Genomic DNA, 14,700 nt, shown 5'->3' with positions numbered 1-14,700 from the left:
GTTTACCCACCTCACAATTTTTTATTTATTTTATAAAACCCCATCTATGAGGGACTGGATCTGCTCCTCACATATGACGCCTCACATTGATCTCACAGTAGTAACATCTTCCGTTAATAATAACACATTTGAAATGTTCTCAATGCACAGTGGGCCTGTGAGTTGCAAAAAAAAAAGCACATTCTTGATCAACCGGTTTAACTGCTGATGTGACAAATAAATGAGTTAAGAATACAGAGAATTATACAATAATTTTAATTACAGTTCAACCGGAAAAGGGTCTGGCTCCAGTTGAATCTGGTTCAACCGGTCTACTCTGTCCAATTGAATCTGGTTCAACTGGTTAGAACCTAGAACCTTGCAGCCCCTCCTTGTAGGCCATCTACCATATTTCCTGACAAAAAATATTGAGAAATTATTAATCCACTGTGTTAGTGTGCTGTGACCGAGAGAGATGGTTCAACTACTCCAAGGCCTCAACCGGCAAAAATGGAATTGTTTTCAACACCATACCGGCCCACAAATTAATTTCATTGCTAAGCCCATTACGACTTCAATTAAAAAAAGCCACCTTTAAACCTTTTTCTATGAGACTATGACCATGGTGAGATCATACTCTTTTGATTCTCTGACGCTTGTTAAAGCAGGTAAAGCCCACAGCTAAGAAAAAGTTTAATCAAAAGCTGAAGCAAAGAAAAAAAAGAATTATCATTAAAGCATACTGCATGCCCAACGGGCCACTTTCGGTTCAACGTTGTATTTCACTTTCCTGAGTCATGATTCCATACATTCCTTCTCCATTCAAACGGCAGAAGGTTGGAATTGGATTGGATGGCTAGGATTAAGTTGGGCTGAGAATTGGGCCTGGGTTGGCCCACAACTTGCACCGTATTGTTCAAGCCATGCGGATGATTGCACTGAATCAATTCCTCCCCAGTAGTTATTTACCGAAAAAAATTCCTCCCCGTCTTTTTGCTTTTGTCTTTTTTCTTGGGGATACACCGGCTCCGATAGCCGAAGGGCCATTATCAATATGTCGTTCGAGTCGACTGGATTCAAACCGGCATTCCCCCGAAAATCAACGCCCCTAGAACCTTAACCGGTCACCTCAATTGGATCTAAATAATAGAAGACCACGTGTACGAAAAAACGCCACCAAGCAATCTCGGCCCACTCTCTCTTCCTTGATATCATCCGCGAATCGGAAAAATTTCTCCTACTCTTCACTCCGCAGGAGAGAAGACACGACGCCTCTCTGAACACGGGCCTGATTTCTCCCATCGCCGGTAAATGGTGGCCTCCGCCGGGAATCCGCTTCGGTCGTTGCTGGGATTCGGAGTCTGGGTACAAGGGTTCCGATGCTTCCCGTGGATGGGCGTGAATTTCTTCCTCAAAGACGGGCTCAATGTCGACCCCTCCACGCTTCAGCTGTTGCAGAACTCTGCCAACCTTCCGATGGTCGGAAAGCCTCTTTACGGAATCGTCTCCGACGCCATTTACATTGGAGGCCAGCACAGGATCCCTTACATCGTCATTGGAGGTAAGCTCCCTCATAACCGCCTTGTATTGAACTCCGAAAACCGCTTTTGGTTCGTTTTCAGTATCTGGTGAACAAGCAAACGATCTGGTTGGGAAGAGGGAGGGGTAGATACCGGAATATTTCATTTTCTTGAACGTAAATGACGAAAATGTCCATCGTTTGTTACCGTAATCGAATGCGAAGGAGGATGGTAGGTTGGCGGAACTGCCCCAGGCGTGATTGCCTGTGACGTCGGTGATAGTCTGGTTTGTCGGAGGGATGCTTGGCTTGCTCGGTAAGACCGCGAAACAAGGTTTGCTGAGAGCGAGCATTCGTTCGAGGACAAAAATAGTCGCTTTCAGAGCTGTTGGAATTACATGTGTTAAATACTTATTTGGTCGATTTATAATGGTGATTAGGTGCTGTTTGGTCAGGCTGAGGCCATCATCAGGTTTGCTATGTCACTACGTGGCTCTCCACTGTGATGGGAACAGTCTTTAATAGTAGACCCAGTTATACTGAAGCTTCCTCGTACTTACTGTGGGGCCGTCATTTCTTCCATACTAGTATACTACGCTTGGCTTTTGATAGCTCATAGGGTACCTGTCACACTGTGATTGGTGAATGGGTAGGGCTGCAATTGCAAAGAGAGACCGGCAGATAGCGAGCCTGAAAAATTGGGCTTTGGACACAATTGCATGTGGGTCTGTTATTGGTCTGGGCTTGTTTATATTTTATTTTCCGTGGGCGTGGAGTGTTAGTCAAGTATTATAGTAGAATCCCACAACAGCAAACTGTAACCGAGATTGACCTCACAGTTTTGGAAAAAAATAAAATAAAATTCAAAAGAAGAGAACCCACAGATGAACACTTAAAATAATGGTGTCACTAAATTGACCAAGATGAAGGTAAGATTCGGTCTCAAGTTTCAGCTAAAACCAGCTAGAGACCTTACCAACTAAGCTAGGTGGAAAATATTGTTAACTGCTTAATATTGTCCTTTCAACAATTCCATATATCTATATAATATAATAATGTTTATAATATCATATTATCTAGAATTTATATTGTATAATATAACATATTTATATATAAAATAAAATATATGATATAAAAGACTGTATAAAATAATATAAATATTATGTTCAAGAATAATATACTTTATACATATCTTAAAATGCTATAAAAACATTATTTATTGATACATTATATAATATATCTATACTACTACTACATGTACGAATGAGCCTGTTGAACTTTTCCTTCTGACTAAAATATCTCTATTTTTGTATTTGGTCCCTCTATAATTGTTAGTGCACAAAATAATTTGAACTACTACTTTTAACCCCATTTAATTCCCTCTAACTCCGATTTTTCTCGTTAAGTTGTATATTTAAGGTAATTTTTTCTTATCAATAAATTCTACTAACTAGCTCTATGTCCAATCATCATCACCCATGCCTTACCCCAACTATATCTACCAAAGAAAAATTACGAATTATATCAGGTAGATCTATGTCAAATACTTTTAACAATAGAAAACCTATGTTTCTAAAGCTGACCCAAAAATGAAACCTTCTTCTGTCCAAGTCCAAACGGGGGGTAAGCAATTCATCTAGGTCAAATAAAGTTAACCGATGATGTCATAGTAAATACTAAATTTTTAAATAGAAATAAATACAAAAAATAAATTATTGTAGAAAAATTTAGGCACATCTATATTATTTTAGATTAATCATATATTAAAGAGAAATAAGTTGATACAAGAATTTATTTTATTGATGATGGAAATGACATGCAAAATTTAAAACCAAGACAAAAATGAAATTGCTTTCTTGTTTTGTGGTGGGTTAGAAGTTCAACTTGATGTCACAATTAAATAATAAAAAAACAATTACAAAACAATACAAAATTTTTGTTGAAAAATTTAGGCACACCTTTAATATTAGATATTCATCATATTAAAGAAAAATTCAAAAAATAAAAAAGATTGTAGAAAAATTTGGGCACATCTCTAATATTTATATTAATCATATTTAAGAAAATGTGTGTTGGGCAATCAAGAAACAACAAGTCTAGAAACGAGTGTGGCAGTAATGTGTATGCTAAGATGGATGAGTGGAAAAACTAGAAAGGATAGTATAAAAAATGAAGTCATTAGAAGAAACCTAGGATTGGCTCCCTTAAGTGATAAAATGAGAGAAAGTAAACTAAGATGGGTTGATCATAGTCATAAAAGTCTATCAACACCCATAAGAAGAAGTCATTTGTTACAAGTTGAAGGGGCTAGAAGGTCTAGGAGTAAACCAAAGGGCCATGGGTAGAAGTAATAAGAAATGATTTAAGTGCCAATAATTCAACAATATATATGGCATTAGACAAAATGGAATGGTGAAACAAATCTCATGTAGCCTATAGTTAAGATAAGGCTGGGATATTTGGTTCCATAGGTGTTTCAGCTGGTTTGGCACCTAACAATCCTGTTTTTTCTAACTTACTTCCTCTGACACAAATTAATACCATGCTTAGACCTTGCTACTTCTATCCCCAAGAAGTATTTTAATTTACCAAGGTCCTTTGTTTGAAAGTACTCATGTAGGAAGGTCTTTAGCCTATCAATCCCCAATCTATCACCGCTGGTAATGACAATATCATATACATATACCACCAGTAAGATCTTCCCAGCATGCGAATCATGATTGAATACTGAGTGATCAACCTGACATTGTTTCATGCTAAACTTCTTTATCACTTCACTGAATCTACCAAACCATACATGGGGAAACTATTTAAATCTATAAATGGCCTTCTTTAGTTTGCAAACCTTACCATCCTCCCCTTGAGCAACAAACCTCGGTGGTTGCTCCATATAGACTTCTTCAAGTAGATCACCATGTAAAAAGGCATTCTTGATGTCAAGCTAAAATAGAGGCCAGTCATACATAGTAGCTAGAGATATCACAACACAGACTGAACCAATTTTAGCACAGGAAAGGTCTCCGTGTAGTCAATACCATATGTTTGGGAATACCCTTTGGCAACCATGCTAGCTTTCAACCGCTCTATACTACCATTTGGTAAATACTTAACAATGTATAACCACTTACAACCGGCAACCTGCTTACCAAGAGGGAGCGTGGTGAGTTCCCACATATGATTATGAGCTAAGGCAAAGAGTTCTTCCATTGCATGGTGCCACCCTAGAGAAGCAAGGCCGCAAGGGATTCCTGGACATTCGTAGGAACAGAAATAGAAGACAATAGAGAAATACACTGGCGATGGCAAGTAGAAAGGTGAGTGACAGAAACATAATTAGAAATGGGATGAAGTGTGCAACTGCATTTACCTTTCCACAAGGCGATAGGAAAATCAACGTCAGAAACTGGGGTTGTGGCTGGTGTTGGAACAATTGCCGGATTTATCGACGGTGACAAAGCTGGAGGAGGAGCTGGTACATGTTGTCAATGCATATACACTTGACGGATGAGTGGTCGTTCAACAGGAAGTTGCATTAGAGGCAAAGACTTAGTCACAACTAGAACAAGTGGAATGGGGTCCTCAGCGGGAACTGGAAGAGGAGGAGGTGAGGAAGAAGAAGGAACATCACCTGACCCTGAGAAAAATGGAGTAGACTTAAAGAAAGTAATATCTGCACACACAAAGGAACGTCGAGAACTAGGGTTATAACAGTTATACCCTTTCTGGGTCCGGGAATAGCCAAGGAAGATACACTTAGTGGATTGTGCATCCAATTTGTCCTTTCTTGGTTCAAGATTATGAACAAAGCATACACATCCGAAAATCGTAGGAGTAAGGGGGAAAGGGGAATGACCTTCAAGGATGGGCGTGGGCATCCGATTAATCAGGAAGCAAGATATAAACACAACATCACTCCAAAAATGTTTAGGTACATTCTTATGGTGCATAAGGGATCGAACAGTTTCCAAAAGGTGTCAGTTCTTTCTCTTAACTACTCCATTTTATTATGGGGTATAGGTACATGAAGTTTGATGCATAATGTCATGTTGTTCCAAATACTCCTGAAATGGTGTATAAAAGTATTCCCGACCATTATCAGAACGAAGAATCTTAATGTGTACACCAAATTGGTTGTGAATTTCAGCATAAAATTTTTGGAAAATGAAAAACAATTCACTCATTTCTTTCATTAGGTAAAGTTACATCATCCTTGAATAATCATCAACAAAAATAACAAAGTATTTGTAACCATTGTATGACACTATTTTATTTGGACCCCAAACATTTGAATGAACTAAAGAAAAATGACTCGACATACGATTATCAACTCTAGGGCTAAAGGGAACACAATGATGTTTCCCCAACTGACACGACTCACAATCCAAAACAGAAAGATGACTCAACGATGGAACAAGATGCTTCAATAATTTAAGCGATGGATGACCAAGTCAACAGTACCACTGAAGAGGAGAAAGGGATGTCTAAAGAACTATTGATGAGCTACCACCACCATCAAGATAATACAGTCCACTAGCTTCATCCCCTCCAATTTTTATCCCCATCTTGAGATCCTGAAAGACACAAGAAGTGTAAAAAGTGATAGAACAATTAAGGGACTTGGTCAACTTACTAACAAACATAAGATTAAAAGAAAATTTGGGAACATACAAAACTGATGATAGGGATAAAGGGTCTATGTCAACATTACCAACACTACAAATGGAAGATGTTGAACCATTAGCAAGGGTAACAAAGTGTGATGTGGGGCACTGAGAAAGGGAGGAAAACACACTTGGAGTTCTAGCCATGTGATCGGAGACTCCAAAGTCAATAATCCTGGGGTGGGTTTGGATGCCAAACAAGCCATACCTAAGTGTGTAAGAGTAGCTGTATTCTGTTGAGATGTGGCCTTAATAAATCTCTTATACTTATCACGTGGAACACTCATCTCTTTCCTAGAAACATCTGTAGATATAGAAGCCATCTGATCAACTTGTTGATTCTCCTGTGTGGAACCACTATCACTGGCCACTACATGATTTTCCCAAGTTGAAGGTGGGCCATGCAAATCATAACAAAGTTGATGGTATGTCCTCCATACCACAATGTGTACACTTCCTTGGACCATTACTACGTCCTCTACCACGAACTCCCCCTGAATCTTGACCTTCAATACATCCACCACCACGACTATACATAGGTCCACCACCACCACTACAACCATACACCGATCCACTACCACCACTATGGCCGGATTAAACTCCCTAAGCTCTACCTCTAACACCACGGCCTCCCCCTCTCGTCACTACAAAGGAAGACCTACCAGAGGCATTAGAATTCTCTGTAGGCCTAATAGAGATCCTTCGAAGACGGGCAAATACCTCTTCTAGGGACGGAAGGGCTGACCCTCTTAGTATTTGTGCTCTCATTGGTTCATATTCAAATTTCAGTCCTACTAAAAATCTGGTCACATCTAGTTGTTTTCTCTATTGTTGCTGAATTTTAACATCAAAGGTGAGGGGATGGTACACATTCAACTCATTACGAAGGTTCCTCATGCTAGCTTAGTACTCCTCAAGACTTTGATTACCCTGTTACAGATTAAAGTACTCCTGATAAAGCTAATTCACTCTAGTAGTGTTGTCTTGTCTCGAATATAGCTTCTTGGCATGGTCCCAAATATCCTTGGCTTTATCTAGGAACATGAAATTCACACTATGTTGGGTTCCATACTATTTCATAACCATGTCATAATCTGTGCACCTTCTTGTTCCCAATCACTATACTTATGAGACTCAGTGGAGGGTTTTTCTTCCCTTACATGCTTCACTTTCTTTTTAGCTCTAAGAAAAACCTCTACAGATTTCGTCCAAGGCACATAGTTCTCCCCATTCAACTTGATAGAAGTCATCTGAACATTCAAGTAGTCGGTGGGAACCATCACACTAGATTTTTTGTCACTGTTGTCTCCCATATCTGATTCTTTTTTATTTTTTACATTCACTTCTCACCACACTGCACACTAGTAAAGATAACCACCTACAATCACAATTTCACCAACACCTGTCACTGATTTCTTCACTCTCCACACCACAAAGCTAGTAAAAACCACCTATAGTCACAATTTCAGCAACACCTGTCACTGATTTCTTCACTTTCCACACCACAAAGCTACCACACAACTACCTGAATACACACCATAACACTAGCAACTCACCAACCACTTGATCCCCACTGAAATGCCCACATAACCCACCTATTTAATCACCACAAACGAACCTGCACTCAACTGTCCACAGCACCACCTGAAACAACCCTCTTCTCACCATTGATTAGGGGGGTTTTCCTACAAACCACTGCAAACACCCATCAACCTACTGACCGAAGGCATGAAAACCTCCAAGAGTAAAGGGCGATCACTCATTTTCAGCCTCTTTCCCTATCTCCAACAGATAATGAAGAAAAATTGAAAAACCCTAGGCTGAATGATGATAAAAGGAGAATTCTAGGCAGATCTGATTTTGTCACAGTTGCTTTGATACCATGATAAAGTTCTGATCTGCGCTAGGATTCTGTTAGTATCAGTATTAGAGAGATATCAGAAGGGATACTAGAGAGAAAAGGAGAAGAAGAGAAGAGAAAAGAGAAGAAAAGGAAAAATCTGGTTTGAACTAGAGAGCTTGATCACTCTCTCTAGTCGGCCAGTTTATATTTATATGTTTTTATTCAAAAATCAAAAGACTACTATGTCCCTACTTAAGTATGGGACAGGTCACTTAACATAGGACCCGCTTGGCAAGTCTTTTTGGGAAGATCTTCTGGTAGCTCTGACAGTCAAAAGACGCATTGAGCTTTTGCATGAAGATCTGAGCAGCCCGAAGCTAGTTTGGCAGACACATGTCTTTCTGGGCAAGAATAAAACGTGAAAAGCTTCATTTGAAGCTTCCTGAAATCAGCCCAAAATGGGCTTCTTGCTTCTTTTCGGCGCTCTGCCTTTTGGTGGCTAGATCTTCTGTGAACCAAATGGAAATAGACCGAAAATCAGTCTGCCCAACTTGTAAACAGCCAAAAGACTGTGTAAAAAGACGCACCAAACGGGCCCATAAACATTACATATCAGCTTTAAACATAAATAGAAAGACTAAAAGTTATCCCTATCCCTATACAGTCGACACTAACATCAAAGAAAGTTAAGCATCATAAACAAGATTTTCTTTTATAAATGATGTTTAATGAAATGCAAAATTTAAAATCGATCTAAAAATGTAGTTGTTTTCCTGTTTGGTGGTGGGTCAACAGTTCAACCTTGATGTCATAATTAAATGATAAAAATTCCAAAAAAAGATTAAAATACAAAAAATTATAAAAATACAAAACTTTTTGTAGAAACATTTGGGCATGTCTCTAATATATTCATCAAATTAAACAAAAATAAAATTGAGAAATAATAATTATTTTTATACGTAGACACATTATTACTATCATCATCTAAAATTGCCATTCATATTTTCCGGTGCATGTGTGTGTGCATGTGTGTGTATAGAAATGTCTGTTTTGCAGTTTTACCCTTTCCTAAAATCTCTACTGAAAATCTTTTACAGTCTGGAATTTGGAGTGGCATACTACTATCATGTTTTACAGAATTGGCAACAAATCTCCGATTATGAATTTCTTCATGGCTACTTCATTAACTTTGCTAGTGCAGCTCTTGTGCAGGCAGTGTCATGGTTAGCCATTGCTCTCTTACCCTCGTCAAGCATCTCAGTCTTCACAGTTACTCTCCTCCTCCTTCTCAGCAATCTTGGTGCAGCAATTGTTGAGGTTGCCAATGATGCCCTTGTTGCCGAGGCAGGAAAGCAACCGAAATCTACCAATAAGTCACGATCATCTTCATCTGGTGAGCTTCAGTCATTTGTTTGGACGGCAGCCTCTGTAGGTGGAATCCTTGGTAACCTCATAGGTGGCTTATCTATCGACCGGTTCTCTCCTCAAACTATGTTTCTTGGATTTGGTATTATCCTGATTATCCAGCTCCTCAGAACACTTGCAGTCCGAGAAAGCTCACTGAACCTCCCCAAGAATTCATCCAATTCTGGCATCCGTAAACAGCTCTCGGTCCTATTAGTTGCATTGCGTAAGCCAGAGATTGCATATGCAATTGCATGGTTTGCAGCATCTCATGCTGTTATCCCAGTCTTAACGGGCACAATGTTCTTCTACCAAATAGAGCATTTGAAGCTTGACTCATCAGTGCTGGGATTGTCGAAGGTGTTTGGACAAGTGGCCATGCTTCTATGGAGCATAATCTATAATCGACAATTGAAATCAGTCCGACCAAGAAAATTAATTTCAGCTGTTCAGGTCACCCTGGCTGTTTTCATGTTATCTGATGTGTTGTTTGTGAAGGGATTTTACCGTGAGATGGGTGTGCCAGATTCATTATATGTAGTGATCTTCTCAGGATTGCTGGAAGTCCTTTTCATATTCAAGGTACTTCCATTCAGTGTCTTAATGGCACAACTCTGCCCACCAGGCTGTGAGGGGTCTCTGATGGCCTTTGTCATGTCTGCTATTGCACTTGCCTTCATTATTAGCGGGTATCTTGGTGTTGCACTTGTAACATATGTCGGCATCTCTGATCAGGACTTCTCAGCACTGCCAAAGGGCATTCTGATACAGACTGCATTTACATTGCTGCCACTATTTTGGAATTCATGGATCCCAGATGATGTCAAAGTTCAGAAGAAGAAAAACTAGCCTTGGGGACCATAAGAGCCAAGGTGTGTAAAGCAGTGTAAGGGCTTTTATCTTTTTTTTTTTTAATTTTTAAGTTTGTTATTTCAATACAAAAATCCATTTTTTTCACATTTATAAATAAATACAAGACATATTTCCTACAATACCCTCTAGAGAATACTCCTTGAGGACCAATGATCAGAGTAACTATTTCTGGTTCAATTGTGTACCTCCTAAGGCTGAGGGTGTAATCCTTTCCCACACTCTTTTCCCATTCTATTTATTTTGTAATTTCAGTTGGGCATTTTCACCAACTCCAGGATTAGGAGTCTGAATATTCTATAGAGAGGACTGGTAAATGAATAGATGGGCTATTTTCTCATTACACATGACCAGCACGGATGTTGTAGTGATTAATCAAGCAATATAGTGGGAGTTATGTGCCATGTGGCTATGCATTCAGCGGTAGTTCTGTAGGTTTCCAAATTCCTAATTCCTCTATTGGCAAAAGGAGCTTCTCATTGGCTACTATTTAGGGGGCGTATTTTTTTTGGATTTTGAGAGGGGGAAAAGTTGGTCAATGAGATTTTGGTTCCCATTGACCAAGAATCTCATGTTCTTTTTTCAGATTTATGTGGGGGCCAGTGAAAGTTTATTTTCTTGGGTATGATATCCATCTCCTATGTGAGTAAATAACTTTTCCACCTAGGGAGAAAATTGTCAACACTTGAATGGGACAAAAATGCCCTTTTTAATAATGAATTTTTATGGCTAAAATGGCCATTGTTTTATTTACATAAGAAATAAAAGAACATGGGTAAATATACTTACCCGGATAAGTGTTTCCCAGGAAAAACGCAATTACCTGGATAAGTAACTTACCGAAAAGCAAACAGGGCCTTAACCATAGAGCTTGCCCAGGACCCAGTAGTTGTTAGGTGGACGGACCTCACCTAAGAGATCAGATTCTGTCCTCATAAGACCGTGCTCACAAGGTACTCACAGACACTTGCAACCATGTATTAGGAATATCTCCATGCTTGAATGTTCTTATTCATGGGGAGATATTCCAATGCACAGCTGCAAGTGGCTGTGAATATGGTGTGAGCACAGTCTTGTGAGGACTGAACCCGAGTCCCTCACCTGGCACCCTGCTCTGTCCCCACCCCTTAATCGTTTCATCCCTCTGTGAGCTTTACACAAGTAAAGAGAATATTTGGTTTCACATAAACAGTAATACAAAACATAGGAGTATATGGGGTCTTGAAAATTTTGATTTTGATTTTCTACAGGGAATTATCCACTCTTTCCCCTTCAATTTTAACTGTATGCACAGTTACACAATATGATCAGGCTATACCGCTTTAGCGTTTTTACTTTGTCTTGATATTTGTTAATCAAAAGGCCCAAATCAGAAGAACAGTGCTTGTTTTTTCAAAGTGAGCTACTGCTAGAGAGGCGATAATTATATAGGAAAAGAATAATGATGGAGTAGCATCTGCTTTGAAGGTGATATTAAGCATTTAAGCTCATGATGGTATGTCTCCCCAGGAATCTTGCAGCCTCCACAGCAGATTAAATGGGAAATAATTTATACTTGGAGAATAGCAGATGCAGCAGATTCAACGTTCCAATAGAGACTAGATAATTGAAGAGGGATATCCAAAGTAATGCCCACAACCAGGTCAATAGATTGCAGTGCCTTCTGGAGGATTTGAGGCACCCACTAGGTCCCAGTTTCTGCACCGCTTCATCTTCGTTCATAAAAATAAACTAACTAAAAAAAAGGTGATATCTACGTGTACAACTTGGGCGGGTTGAGTGGGGTTGAAGTCAAACCAGATCCAACCCTAACGGTGGAAAACTCGGGCTTGGACCTGGCCCAATCCGAACCTATGCCCACTCCGAGTTTAACCCAACACAACTTGGGTTGGGCTTGGGATGGGCCAGATCAAGTTCGTCAGGCTGGGGTGGATTGGGTGGGTTTGAAAATTTATATATGTATGTATTCATAGTTATAATTAGAAAAAGAGATATTTTTATATGAATATAATATAAATATGTATATACCTTTTTGGGTGGGCCTGGGTTGGGTTGGGCTTGTATTACCTGAGACCTCAACCCAATCCTAAACCAAATTTAGGTTGAGCCCAAGTTTTTTGGCCCAGGCTATCGAGGCCGGCATGCCCAACATGCTGCCCAAAAACTCAGGCCTAACTCATGCAAAAACTTGGGTCAGGTCAGGTCGGAGTTTGGGTTGGACCCGGTCAAGTTGTACCTCTAGTTATATCCTATTCACTTAGGGACCTGATGGATTAGAAACAAAGTGGGCTAAGCTAAGCAACCTATCAAGAGTGAACATGCTAGTGTTCCCTACGCATAAAGTGTGAGTCCCATATGGGCCCATGCATACAAAACGGCATTGATAGGAGATGTCGTTAGACTTCATTCGTAAAAACCTGTTCTTTGCCACCTGACATCAAATCTTGTCCATTCTCATTCTCTACCTCTTCAATTGTTGGCGAACAATTATCACCGGCGATTGCTAACATTGACAATTGGAGGAAAAAACTCAGGTATTTGTTTTTTATTTATTTTTTTCATATTTTCTTCCCCAAACATTCCATGATTTGCATCAGGTATTGCATTTCCTTCCTTTTGTTGTCCCCAAAACCTAAACCTTAAATTCATCTTCTATGTTTGGCGAATGGCGAATGGCGATTAGTGTAAGAACTAATGAATTTACTTTACCTTTGGAAGGAAGATGTACGTACCTGATTGTCGCCGGTGGCCGGTATCCGATGAAACAATTGTCGATTATGTTGAGACTATGAGTAGGATTGCATCCAAATTGGTTAGGGTTAGTGATGAGGGCGGATTTGGCCCTCTAATGACATTATGACACATGGCACCTCATGACAACTAGGTGCAGCCCGACACTTCCCAGGCAGCTCGCTACCAAGCAGCCCGACACTTTACAGGCAGCTCGCCACTAGGCAGTTTGCTACCAAGCAGCCCGGCACTTCACAGGCAGCTCACCATTAGGCAGCTCGCCACCAAGCAGTCCGACACTTCACAAGAAACTTGCCACTAGGCAGCTCGCCACCAAGCAGCCCGGCACTTCATAGGCAGCTCACCAGTAGGCAGTTCGCCACCAAGCAGCCCGGCACTTCACAAGCAGCTCACCTCCTAGTCAGACCGACCACCACATGGTAATTTCAAGGATCTCACCATCGTACCCTGCGTCTTACGAGATCATGCATAGTAACGGCTAGTATTATCTCACCCACTCTCCGAATCAAGTGGAAATGGGCAACCTTACCGGTTGGTGGCGTTATCCCCAACTAACACGGAAACAGATCTTATCACAGTGGGGATCCAGGAACTACTCCACCAAACCCGCAAGGACTCCAGTATATAAAGACCTCACCCCCAGGGGCGAAGGTATGCGTAATCTCTGCTCTCTAGCTCTCTCACAATCTATTATCATCTTCAAGCTCGCTACTAAGTGCTAACTTAACCGTCGGAGTGACCTCGCCGAGTAAGCCACCCTGGGTTCTTTGATTCATCTCTTGCAGGTTCATCTAGCATGTCGTTGCTGTTAGCCAGATCATCTCCTGCAAGGAGTAGCTGGACTGTGCTACATCAGTTAGGTTTTTCAATACCTGATGCAATGTTTGGGGAATGAGAGTGAACAGAGTTTGGTGCGAGGTGGCAAAGAATAGGTTTCCGAATGGAGTCTAACGGTATCTGCTATCAACACCGTTTCCTTCGCCTCTCACACTTTAAGTGGGTACACGAAGTAAAAGACTTATTGTGCGCCCTCCTTTTGCACCAACAATGCACATATGCATCGTAAGCTGGACTCTTATAGGATAGAATTCGGCTCCAGTCAGGGAAAAACCTGTTTGAGCGGCCTTTACAGCCTTACATTGAGAATATCTCCCTGCTTATGTGCTTTATTTCATGGAGAGATATTCCCATTATAAAGTTGCAAAAGGCGGATGGAATGGTGTTGGCACAGGTTTGCCCTAACGGAAGCCGATCTCTATGGGTTGTCTAACCACTTTGTTTTTAGTCCATCTGGACTACTTACATAGAAATAACCTTCACTTCAGGTATTTTTGCACTTTACTTTACACACACACAAAATAAAAAATAAAAAATAAAAAATAACAGTCCAATCTTTTGGTCTATTTACATTAGTTTTCCCTAGCTTCATAGTTTTGTGCTTATCCCTTAAAACCGCATTCAATGTTTTATGCACTCCGTGCAACGGAGAAAAAGGATCTTGTTGAGAAATTTCATATTGTATACAGCCAAAATAATAAGTGGCGTTATTGTAATTTTAGGTGAAGCAAAATAGCATATTTTTGTCTTCTGGAGTCTGATCTGAACGCTACAACAATTGTATCACAGGTAGATTTGTTCATGGGCCGGGCTGGGCTGGGCTTTTACTTTTCATA

At 40.2% G+C, this 14,700-nt stretch overlaps 1 protein-coding gene across 2 annotated transcripts; it reads left to right on the top strand.

Annotated features, from left to right (window-relative positions):
* Positions 1-974: 974 nt before the first annotated feature.
* On the top strand, positions 975-10,398 carry LOC148873635 (putative folate-biopterin transporter 7). 2 transcript variants are annotated; one of them, XM_088942203.1, is made up of 2 exons: positions 975-1,540; positions 9,204-10,398. In XM_088942203.1, exons 1-2 carry the CDS (start codon positions 1,291-1,293, stop codon positions 10,253-10,255), a joined length of 1,302 nt encoding a protein of 433 aa, XP_088798329.1. In that variant the 5' UTR covers positions 975-1,290; the 3' UTR covers positions 10,256-10,398. The 2 variants fall into 2 exon arrangements, with proteins under 2 accessions (XP_088798329.1, XP_088798330.1); XM_088942204.1 differs by having other exon boundaries at positions 1,044-1,540; positions 9,215-10,398.
* The last annotated feature ends 4,302 nt before the right edge of the window (positions 10,399-14,700 follow it).

Source organism: Nelumbo lutea, chromosome 1, assembly GCF_056320005.1.
Source record: "Nelumbo lutea isolate HS-2025 chromosome 1, American lotus-T2T, whole genome shotgun sequence".
Taxonomy (NCBI): Eukaryota; Viridiplantae; Streptophyta; class Magnoliopsida; order Proteales; family Nelumbonaceae; genus Nelumbo; species Nelumbo lutea.
This window is presented reverse-complemented; position numbering and strand designations above follow the sequence as displayed.

Coding starts and splice junctions, on each gene's coding strand:
- LOC148873635 (XM_088942203.1), top strand. CDS start 1,291: ATGGTGGCCTCCGCCGGGAATCCGCTTCGGTCGTTGCTGGGATTCGGA. Junction 1,541..9,203: donor CCCTTACATCGTCATTGGAG/GTAAGCTCCCTC, acceptor TTGCTAGTGCAG/CTCTTGTGCAGGCAGTGTCA.